The sequence below is a fragment of the Varroa jacobsoni genome, unplaced genomic scaffold (genome assembly GCF_002532875.2).
Source record: "Varroa jacobsoni isolate VJ856 unplaced genomic scaffold, vjacob_1.0 scaffold_1405, whole genome shotgun sequence".
Taxonomy (NCBI): Eukaryota; Metazoa; Arthropoda; class Arachnida; order Mesostigmata; family Varroidae; genus Varroa; species Varroa jacobsoni.
The window spans coordinates 943-13,523 of NW_019214307.1; the positions used below are offsets into that span (position 1 = coordinate 943).

The 12,581-nt window shown below is 41.7% G+C and overlaps 1 protein-coding gene across 1 annotated transcript in view; it reads right to left on the minus strand.

The window, feature by feature from the left end:
- Positions 1–2,372: 2,372 nt before the first annotated feature.
- The window catches only part of Cadps (calcium-dependent secretion activator 1), a gene marked incomplete at its 3' end in the record, with an annotated part of 88,774 nt that continues 78,565 nt past the window's right edge, over positions 2,373–12,581 (minus strand). Inside the window, 4 exon segments of the mRNA XM_022849462.2 lie at positions 2,373–2,482; positions 4,564–4,802; positions 6,083–6,184; positions 11,189–11,257. Coding sequence (XP_022705197.2) covers positions 2,373–2,482; positions 4,564–4,802; positions 6,083–6,184; positions 11,189–11,257 — 520 coding nt within the window.

Genomic DNA, 12,581 nt, shown 5'->3' on the forward strand with positions numbered 1-12,581 from the left:
AAAGGGAACGTTAAAAACGGGTACATACACTCTTTTGGCATCGTCATGCGTATCTCATTTGGCAAATGGGAACAATGTAAAATGTTGGTACATCATGAGACACGCAGTGTAATGTTGCAATCAGAACCCTCCTTAGTTTTCGTAGTGCTAATATGTGATTAAACAGTTCGCCTAAGTCCTCACGCTTCTATGTTCATGAACTATACGCACACTGCTAATAAAACCTACGATGCAGTCATAGCTATTCATGTTTTTTTTTTTTTTTTTTTTTAATACAATTTACAATGCTGCTGCAGCACAAAATTTGCCAATATATGCTTAGGTACATAGGTGCACAATCAAATCAAAGTAACCTAAATAGGTTTAAAGAACGGGTGTGATAGCTTTGTTACTACCGGTGAAATAAACAACAGCCTAAATACGATACGACGTCAATAAACGTAGCAAAAATAAATCACGGGCAATCGTACACACGAAAAGACATGGAGCGACTATGATCGACTGTACAATATGGAATCACGCAAGGTTTATTGTTTTTGTTGTTGTTGTTGTTGCTGCTGCAGCTGCTGTTGTTCTTGTACAAAAGGCAATCAATGCGTGCGACAACAAACACGTATTTTTTGAATGCCAATTCTGTTCTTTTTTTTTTTGTTTCTAGAACTTGTCTGTTCGTTGTTTTCTACCAACCACGTTTTTTCCGGACTTTTTGCAGTCGAGGGCGACACTCACCGAGCGGAAGGTCTGTGGGAAGAGAGATACAGAAAGACCACTCTAACATCAAGACGCACGTACAACACCAAACAATACAGAAATAACGGGGGTTAGAAGCTTTAGGAATTATGTGTTTTGTTTGCCGCCATTACCACTGCTGCCGCGACATTGTCGTCGTCGTCGCCAGCGTCATCAGCGCCTGCCAAGGCTTGGCTGTGGTCACGGTTGTGTGACGGCAGCGTCGGTGCAGATCAATCGATTTTGTTGCATGCTGTTGTTGTCCTTATGAATTTCCTCTTTGTTCCTTTTTATACTTGTGCTGTTGTTATGGGCGTAATAGTCACAACTGAAGCATCTGGCGTCGCCCTCTTAAGGAGGATTCTCCTTTGTTGCGCTGTCCTGTTTGCGTTTCCGCTTTACGTCAGTACCAAGCACGCGTTGAGCTCTCACACGAAGTGATTTTTTTGCGCTTAAGGGAACGATCGTTATCATTTCACACAGTAACACGCCAATGCACATACACGCCTTGTACTCCCACAAGTAGTCATAGCCATTCTTCCGTTACGAAAGCCACTATGCTAAACGCTTTATGCTATAGCTACTAAATAGCCCAATGCTAAAGACCTTAGACACTTAGGCAACGCGAAGGTGAACCAGAGGGGACACGGGCGGGGCGGTAAAGCGGGATATATGGCAAAACTCGAGGACAGCAACGGCAACAGTGTGGGCAAGCGATAGCTGCTAGATAAAGAAAAAAAATGGTCGCAGTATGTTGCTGGACATTGAGGCCAAAACGTAAGATGCGAGATCGAACGGGATCTAGTGGTTGGACTAATGGAAAAATAGTAGCAATAAAAGACAGTTCGAATGTAGGAAGTTCTCGTCTCTAGTTTCGTATTCGACTCTGCGTCGTTGTGATCGCAGGCAAAACTATGATAGTTCTAATTGTACGCACAAATATGAAAATTAACGTTTACGGAGGTACACATACGTCGTTAAAACGGTTTATATATTTCTACGAGTAAGTAATGTAATAGCGCATTGACAACAGATTCACATGGAGGGAATGGGGCGACACATCAGGACTAACTAAAAAAGAGAAAGATTCTAATTTGGCTCTATGGAAGATAGAAAACCTTTTTTTTTTTTTTAATAAAACCCCGCTAGATCAGCAGACTATAGGACTACTCAAATGGACTAGATTTGTTAATCAAAAGATGTATACGATCAGATTGGAAATCGCCGTTTGTCAGGCATGATTAAGAAAACATTGCCAGATTTATAGAAAAATAGATAAAAATATACCTGGTTAGGCATCGACTCATTACAACATAAACGTGGTAGATATTCAAGTAGAGATCCACTTAGCAAATAATCTCCAAAACTCGACTCTAGATTACTGTTTCTATTGTTTTTTCCTTTTAACTGTGTGCTTAAAAGTTTCTCGTTATCACCGAATATAATAAACCCAAAATAATGTCAGATTGCGGTAACCTATTAAAATTGCTCAAAGGACCCGTGTTGGATGGTTTCAATAATGATGTAATAAAGGGCTTCTGTTATTTTCGAATAATAGCTAGTTACTATGTAGAAGCATTACCATAAAGGAATAGGTATAAGTTGCATGCACACTCTGACCGAAAACGATTCAATCGGATTACCTCAGCGTAATGTTCATTGTTTTGCTGCAGAAGGTCGACGCAGAGCTCTGCTAAGTGAATAAGGTCCTCAAGCCTTTTGGTCGGCGGTTGGCCCATGTCCATGATCGCATCTGAGATGTGAAATTAACGCAGCAGATAACAAACAAAACAACGACAAGCGGACGACAATGACAATAAGACCGTATAGAAAAAATGTTAGTACAGATATCTTCGCAACTAGTGGCTAGTCAGTTGGCATACCCTTCCAATACAATGGCAGGGACGATTATGCGGCTGCCTGGAAATCTGTGAGATACAGGCACGGTCACCAGAAACGAATCAAAGACCTCGCACCTTTTTTTTGCACATCAGCCCACCCACTACACTGCTGTCTTCTAGGAAATTTACCTCGTTTCTGAGCAGAACCTGCCACAGGGCATCGGAGATATCGAACATCATAATGATGTCATTACAAAAAGAGGTAGGTTTTTTCGTGATGGTTTAATGGTCCTGTATGAGATTTTATATTAGGAATTGGTGGAAGTGGATACCTAGCTTCGTACTGTACTTCGACTACCAGCAGGCGTCTGATTTAATATCTGACAACAGCTAGAACGGAAAAGTCAAAGCACTCATTAGTGCCAGTAGTAATCGTTGTATTCGAAATAGTCTACTAATAGTGCAGTCTACCATAAGCACATGACGAGTCTGCGCAGTTCAGATGAGGTGGGCGCCACCTTAATGCTGTCTGTATAGCTAACTCCAATCAAAACCAGTTTTAGTAGAATTCTTTCAGTAGCTCAGTTCGGCCCTTCTCCGATGCCCACATGTCACCGACCGAGCAAACAAATGTCAACTACTGGGATCCCTGTCGAGAAAAGAGCTCCACAGCTGTCGACTGGCCTACCCGATAACCTAGTCTAGTCTCCCAATTAATTCGAGTCACTTCCAGAAGTTGACTATGTGTTGGAGCGGCCCCCTAGCGTTCATACTACCAATAAAACGAGAACTACCACTCTGCCCCTTTTCCGTTTACTCTCCACGGTCTCTCCCGTTTCTGTTCTAATGTAGACAGTAACTATTATTGCAACATGCACTATTACTATTCATTCTATATTACAGCCATAAGTTGACTGGACTGCATTGTTTGAAGTCGAGAGGAGGAAAATGTGAGACAGAGAAGAAGAGATCGGAACGGCAGGAGGGCATTCAGTAGTGATTGTGCCCCCAGCAGTGACAGGGAAATAAGAGACATGCCAACAGCTTGAAGACCCCCTTCCCTCTAACTTGCCAAATTATCCTAACCGACTTAGGATCTCTGTTTAGGAGTTTGTTCGCTGACTGGGACTAACTAACTAGCTAGCTAGCGGGCGTGCTAGGTGCCGTCTGGCTTCGCTCAGGATCGTCTGAACAACCCTTCAGTGTGGCTTTAACGCCGGACCAATTTGGTGAAACGAGAAAGATGGCTGGTTTCCTTCCATAGTCTTGTTTCCCGCCTCTTTACTATAGATCTACGTATATGTATACATATCAAGAGGAAATAGAAGCAGCACAACTGGTTGTTGGAGAGACGCCTATACTATCGTTATCCGCTTTTTTGATAGTCTAGGAAAGGCTTCGCCTGCATGGAGCCAGCCAACCAACGGCTCTGGTAAAGAGTCGTTCCTTTCTCACGCATACTTTGTTAAGGAAGAGAATGTTCTGGAGAGTGACTTTCCGGCTCTGAATGGCAGAGTCTGTCGAGTGTAACGTTAACTACCAATCCTTAACCTAGCGATATAAAAACACCCTGGCGAGCCGGGGGGCGATGTCATAAAAGGAGGAGTAAGGAAAAATTGCCCTAGCGAATCTAGTGGATGGGGTACCCGTCTTTTTTGTATCTATATTCATATAACAAACTGGATAAATTTGGTAAAAGGTTAAACGAGCGGTTTAGTCATCATGAATTATTTTACGCTAAGTACGTTTAAACTTTTCTATGCTGCATAATAGGATAGTCATTCGTCACTAAGAACTAAGTTGTAAATGGCTCATTCAAGTAGATTGCCCAGATTTATTAGAAAGGTATGTCACAAAATTGTGTTCCACTATACGCAAATATACGTACTTGATTTGCGTATCTGTTTTGCGTACGCAGTTATATCGGCCCGAGCAATTTTAACTGTAGTTAGATAAATTAACATAGATAAGCAGCACTTTTTGGTTTACCTACATTCATCATGCTGCTGACGGAGCGCCGGATCGCTACCGCCGGCTGTTTTGGGCATGTTTTTCGCCTGCTCAGATATTTTCGTGTAATTAACGAGCGCGGCATTCTCGAGGCACTTCTTGATTATTCCACGGACCTCCTCAGGGGGCGCGGGCGTCATTACGTCCCGCATCAACACCCGCTCCAGCAGAGACAACGTCGCTTTCAACGCACCTTCAGGTCTTCCGAATGGGAAGCAGTATCTGTAACGCAAACGACGTTCGGGGAGGTCAACAGGACGCAAAAGAGAGCAAATACGTATCTAAGAAAATTAGTTAGGAATCTGGGTTAAAAACCTGAAACTGTCCTATACATTGTGATTATATTATGAGTTGTAGTGGCTCATAGAGGGTTAAATCGGTGAAACAAAAAATCACGCAAGCTTTGAGCTAACAGCCGTGATTTTACTACAGGAAGTAGATATGTTTTAGGCCAAACGCGGAGAAGGACAGTAGCTATGGAAACCGGAAAAGACCACCAAATGTGCATTCATATAGTTCCTTGTAGAGGACGTATCGAACAGGCAATCAACACGCTTCAATAGCAGAATTAGGAGTATGGCAACTGCAAGGTGAAAATTCACCTAAGATGCCCTAATCTGCCCTTTTGAACGGCTCCTGTTCGCTGCTGTGCATGGAAAGGTTGGCGATCGAACATCTTTCGCCATCAGGTCATCCCGTATCACTTAAACAGAGCGGGACATTTATACGAAGCTAACTGTTACGCAAAAGCCGGATCCGGCAATAGCCACGTCTCATAAGGTAGGTGGGCAGGCCACGTTCAGCTTGCTTAGGCTGCGATCTTCTGGGTACAGACGGCAAACGAAAGTGGTAGCAAATGAAACTGCTGTACTCACAATGCAGGCCGAATAACTTAGCTTATGTAGATGGAAAATTCAATTACGAAATATCCCACTCTTGTATAACTAGCTCAATGTCGTTAGCTGTTGACAGAAACTTACGTCCTGGCTGAACTAGCCAATGGTTATCAGACAGCCGCGGATCGCAGTCCCCACGAATGAACTTACTAACACTGCTAGCTACCTCGAGTCATTTATCTTAGCCTATAATGTTTGGGAGTGAAGTTTCCCAGTTAAGCAAAGCAATTCTAGAGGAGAACGTGAAGGTAGCGATCCAATAACCCAGATATTACCTAAATATGTGAGAAAACAAAGCTGGAATAAAGTTTCAGTTTTCGTAGAGTATAATGCAATTCAGTGCAGCTAAAGATAAAATGTTGGTTAGCTTTATTAATTAAAAGGGTAGGCATAATAAAAAGACACAAGCACAATATGAACATTCGTGTGTCTGTGGTAAAAATTTATGGCAGCTGCACGCTGACTACAACAAACGACAAATGTGTGAAGACTGAATTAAAAAGTCGCATAGGGACATACTGCACGTCCATCGTATGTGAAACATAAAATCGATATCTGTTTCTTATTCAAATAATTTCTATTATTTGTTCTATTACGTCCACTTACCTAAAGTGGGTGATTTGATGTTCAAGGAGAACTTTTAGTCTGTCCTTGATATTATTAAACATGTCTTTTTCCTCGACAGTGACCGTTCCGATGCCATCGGGTCTGTAAAGCAGGAAGTTAGTGAGGTTGCCACGTATCAGACGAACCCGAACTAGCCTCTCCCCTCTTTGCTCTCCGATCTGCTTTAGATCAGGCGGGGGTGAGTCAGATCAAAAAAAAGTAATTAGAAGAAAAGGAAGATCAGAAAAAGAAGGAAAATGCCAAGAGTCGTCACGGTTCGAGCCAGCAGCCCAGTCCATCCAGTGATAATCGATGGTCATAAGCCACCACGTCCAGATCATCAAAATGTCGCAGCAGACCACGATTCACTATCAACCAGTCTCATTCGCTTATGTGTCTATTCGTTAGTTTGCCCGCTTAACCAAAAAAATTCGTAACGGGATTCTCACACATTCGCAGAGAGCACTATTTACAAAAAACGCGTTCACACAATAACCAATCATTTGCATGTTCTAACGCGACCGGACGTAGCTCTAACACAAACAACTCATCAGTAACTGAAAACCATACCTGTCTCTCAAGCGAATCAGTCAACGGATTCTCTCTCTCTTTTCGCACTTTATCCTTTCCGCCAGAGCGTGACCAGGTGCCTAAGACCTATTCATTCAAAATCTAGTCTACCTGTCAGTCAATGCCGTGCAGGTGACGTCGTTGAGATGCGGGACAAAGTCAAAATGCAAAAAGGATGTCACTACAGTCACGCAGTTTCCTTAGTATTTATCATACTCGTAGGGTATATGCATTTTTCAGATGTCGGGTACCTATGACGGCCAGGCTGTCTTTTACCCGGCACGACCCAGTGCAACCGAGACAATTACTACAATGTGGTAACGTATCAATCAATATAGCAGATTCGATTTTGAACTGGTCAGTACGTATACCTAGTTAGACTAGACAACAAGCTGGGGTACTACAATTTGTTCTTGTAGAAGCTCTTTGTAACCCATAAACATAAGATCCCACTAAATAGGGTGATACTATTAACGAAATCGGGAAGGTTTGGGACGGGACGCTGAAATGACTGGAAATAAGCATAACAACCAATCCGACAGGTTAGCTTATGTGGTCAACCATTAGCTTTTATCAGTCATTCTGGATGACCGCGATTACAGCGGATAAATTATAGCATCCAGAAAGTTGATAATGATGGGCCGCGTCACACATAAAAAATCCATCTGGGTTTGCTAATATGGAATTATCAAGTCATCTTTTCTACTCAAACTGTATTATGTTCCCACTGTTGCAAATAAATTTAGCGATCTAGTTCACGTCAATGGCCGTACGTTTAATCGAAGTTCCACAAGCAAGACCTTCTTTAGTGCACAAGAATAATCCTCGGTTCTGACTAAATATCAATATTTCATTGAAAAATCATTAACGTAATACGTATTATCCCTTGACTACTAAATAGCCAATAGGAGCACTCTAGTTGTCTGTATCCGTAACTCCAAACAGTGACAACGATCAGAAACGTATGCGATATAAAGAAGAATAATTACATAACCATATATATCTTCTTGCAACAACAAAACGTTGAACTTCCGTCAAGATATTAGTGCAGTCCACAAAAATAGAATAGTCAATCTCTTTTAGAGCAATCCTACGAGTTACTGAGGCCTTGTTTCCACTTATCATTTTTCTAACCCAGCGACCAGTAGTAAAAAAGTTAGGCCCAGTGGATACCAGCAAGCTAATCCGCCTTTTATGGTACTGCTTATCTTGTGTATGAAAATATCGAGAGAAATCGTTAGCAGAGACTCAGAACCGAAAACAACGGACCGATCAGAAGTTTCGCCTTTCACGCCTGTGGGTGGAAAACCGATCTTCTTCTGCTTCTCATTCAAATTCATTTTTCAAGCCCGTGCCGTTTCCGCATCGGAACGAATACTGTATATTTAACTACGGCATTTTCTTCTTTCGTATAAGTGCTTATTTTTCTAACTACATTTTTTTATCGTGTGGCTTGTTCTTTTTCTATGCGGTTCGCCCGAAGCTGACCAGGAAATATTGGATATACGTCTCAGCACAGGCTGTGCATATTTGCACGCTCCAGGGCCAGCGCAGATACACTAGCCCAGTGGGTCGGCATAGACCGGGAGGTAAGACACAGGAGGGTCGCACAGCGACGACAAGTGTGCCAACGTAAATAACGATTGTAGGAGCAGGGGCGAAGGCAAAGCGAAGTGGAGAAAAACAAACACTTCACGACTAAAACTCTGCTTGGCCAAAAAAATTCCCACTACCTGCCAAACACATGCACACGTGACGGTGTCGTTACGACAATGGTTGTGGAACTGGCTCTAGCTGTAGAAGGCCAATGAAACGTCGACTTCGCCTGTATTTCCTGGCCTCTCAAGCAGGAGCGAGGGTGATTTTTTTATATACAAGTCGTAGGCAGACTGCTAAGTTTTGTGCAGGATCTCTTTTTTTTTTGTGGGTAATCCAAGGCACTTTGATAGTTGTCAGCCGAACTAGAGATTTTAGAAGGATTTCGATGTTATACTGGAAGGCCTCAAATGTATATGTATTATATACATTATTACATATACAGAATTCAATGCGACGGTAATTAAATGCGGGGAGACAGACAAAGAAAAAAAATCTTCTGACTAGCAAGGGGCGTGCGTGTAAGAATGAACGATGACACGCTTCAGTCTATATAAAAGTAGAAGCAAACAGTTCTTCCTTAGAACCAATAGAGGCAAGAAATTCGTCCATCTATCCATAACTTACGTTGGGGTACCTAAAAATGGGAATCAGTTAACGATCAATGTCTGCTCATCACAATATTACCAGTGATAAGGGAAATTCTATTTGTATGAGTACAAAGCAAAACTAAAGGGCTTTCTGGTTAGAATTGAATGAGTGAAACGCTTCCTTATTTGGGTATGAATGTCATTGCAATCTGAAAACCTCCATTCGGGAAAAGCCTGCGGGAAAGCTTTCCTTTTTCGAACCGGCACACAAAAGGACAAAACGAAAGGAAAACTCATAGCTTCTAAGGCATGTGAGAGTTTTTATACTTTGAGGGAGAATTTGATTTAGCCAACCACTAGTTAATTACCCTTCGCAATATATGTCCTTGGAAGAGTCCTAGTGAAGTAGACGAGCTGACTGACATAATCAATACTGGGATATAGCATAAACTAATAGAAAGACCAATACTCATATTTTCTGTACGGATTCTAGATCTATTATTGATTTGAGCTATACAAGCATAGATCACAACAGCTCGATCGTATACTGAAAAGGTAACTCTTAATAGGTATAAATTATTCCGTCGATAAGGATAAGAGTAGTGCCAGCCAACCGAATAATCAGGTATAACTATGAAGAATAACACACAAAAACGTATAGTTTTCTATGGGGTGTGATAGGGTCAAAGTTTTTTTCTAACACGATTACTCTCTCACTGCAGCGGAACGTAAATTGCTTTCCGATTTTTGAAGCAAGCGTGCACTAGGCAAGCAGGCTCACATACACTCTACACGCAGCACTTTGCTCGTATCCTGGAAACCTAACTATTCGCGTATATAGCAGGACATACCCCATCGTACCTATATATTAAATAATATAGCGTTCGTGTTTGCAACGCGAAGCATAGACACTATTGAGTCGGAAAGTTGCCTATATACTTTTACTTAATAGTAATAGTCGTCTTTTTCAGGGAAAACATTTGGTTGATCCAATCAGGCCATAGATTGGTCCCATTGATGAAGTGGGCTTCCAGTTCAACCAGACCGTTCGCATTGCAGGCGCGCATGGAAACAGCAGGCCTTGTGAACTATGCTAAAGGTTATTGAGACGCGGGCATGCAATCGTCCCATAGGCGAACCATACCGGAAAATTACGCTCCGTATCTACTTAGTTGTAAACCGAGTCTGGTCAAGTATTTTGTTCCATTGTAAATAAATGTTTATGTGTATTCGAATATATGCGCGGCAAATGGTGTTTTGACCCTCGGGGTCAATAGAAACGAGGCCACGGGAAAAATGTCTCAGCCCGTGTATTATATAAGGCGCTTCGTTTCGCAGGTTAAATATGATCCATTACCTTGAGACACGTCCTTCGAATTATCTACTGACGCTATCAAGAATTATAAAATAACGTTTTTTTTTTTTTATTATTATTATTATGAAAACGCACGTCTGGACGCCAACGAACGTGAAATCCACCCTTGCCAATTGGGTCCATTAGTTACACCAGCGAATTTTAGCCCTCACTTTAATAAGGATAGAAATACAGCCAATGGGAGGTAATTTATCTTGGTTTGGCAAAAGAAGTTTTTTTGTGCTAAAATAAATCACCAGAATATCAATAGAGAGAGAAAAAAGGCTTGTTTGTATGTTAAAACGAGTTCTATAGGGATAATTACTTTGTCATGTTAGCAACGATTCCGACTAATTCGAATTCATTCGATGTGAACAACTATATAATCTATTACTAGCTATGTATTACACATAAAAAATATATTAGAAGGACAAAGCTGCGAGAAAGTGGAAAAACGTACATTGGCTTGAAAAAGAAAGTCTTAGTCATAGACTTTCGCTATCTCTACAAAATTATGTCACCTCTATCCGATTTTTCAGGCCTAGATTAGTACAGCACTACTGCATAAAGCTCATATAATGATTGAATAAAGTAAGAACTAGAGAAACAAAATACTCAATAATGATAATAAAAATAATAGCAAATTCGAAGTGTATATGAGTCCGAAACCTCTTGGAAGAATTCCAGAGCTTACATTACCGATATCTCATTATAATAATAATAATAATGATGAACTGAAGACTGAAGAATAAAATGAGTAGTGAGATATTCGAAAAGAAAATAGATGCAATAACGTGCTAAACACGATGCAGTTTGTAGAAGATGAAAATAACTGGCAATCATCAACAGTGACGCCGATCTCGATCACCTCACCAGATGCCCTATCGGCTACCGGGACAGATCGTCGATCGGAGCAAGCCATTCAATCGGCCAGAGATCAGTCAAATCTGTTGGTGCCGAGTCTCTGCTTTGGTATCGGCCACTCGATCTACTCACTTGAACTCGGGTTCAGTACTCGACGTGCCCGCTTGATCGGGCTTTTCCTCTATGGCCAACACAGCTTCCCTGGGAGCGACACAAATGTAGACAATAACAACACAGATACAGAGATTGGTTTATATCGCGGTCCTGTTGGCTGTTCTAGTAGTCTCTGTAGAGTTATTTTTCTTGCTTTATTTTTGCATCTAGCGTCCGATTAGATGTTTAACAGGGCACTGCAGGGCTGTCGTGCTTCGTGCTCAGTAACAAAACTTGAACAACGCGCCCGTAGCGACCTACGCTGGACGCACGTGCCAGCCTCAAAGCTCCTGTCGCCAGGGGCTTTGAGACCGCGTCGAGGCGGGTCGGTCAAGCAAATGCATCGACGGTGATGTCACGAAATTGCCTAGAAGCCGAGCTGATATCGCGAAGGAAGAGGTGAATGCAGCACGTGGCTACTTATGCATGTATAAGTACTAATGAAATGCTATTGCAAGATGCTTAGGTTTTTTTTTGTCCGTATTTGCTCGCCACGCTATTGAGAAGCAAACACTCTGGGCAAACGTGACACGAGGTGGCTTGAACATTCGTCTTTTTTTTTTAATTAATATGTCTTTATTATCTTTTATTTATTACTTACAGTTGTTTTTTTTTTTGATTTCATTGAATTATTACTACACACAGACGCAGATACACGTAAACACTATCAATGTTTACGTGTATGTATTTACTCCGTCGAATCTTTCGTGAAATATTGTTTATTCGAATTTCTCTTGCCTGTGCTACAGACAAGTAACCAATGAGTCATCATCATTATCAATCGACTCTTGTTACGTATCGTTGCAGACTGCAACGATACAACGCGAACTCCCAATGCAATAGTAAAGAAGCAGTGCTCACGTGCCGCAAGTAACGACAAAGTGTCTTTTAGAATAATATGTCAATCAGCAGCCACCATTCGTATCATGTCAGCAGAGGTTATATTCCGCAGTCATGATATAACAAGAATGAAAAAGGGACGAAGTGAAGTTGTACGTACAACACAACAAATATCGACAGCCATCTGGTAACTTGATGGTGAAGATAACGGCGATACCAAACACAGGAGGACAAGGGTAAAGCTAATCAGGTAGAAAAGCAGATCTGCTAGTACGTATGGGTCGAAAAGAATCGAAGTTGTGCCAGTACTAGTTAACTGACCGTGCATTATATTTAGGCTCCGATAAAGTGAGAGAGACAAAATGCCAAAATAGGTCCTACAATCATCTTCCGGATCTCGCAGGTTAAGCCACACGTGGTCACAGGGCGGAGCTAGTTTCGTAGCAACGAAGAGGCGTCAACGAAAACCATTGGACGAGACTGTAATCCTGAGCAAAAAGGTTTTTGACTCTGAAAGAAGGTGCATTTGCGG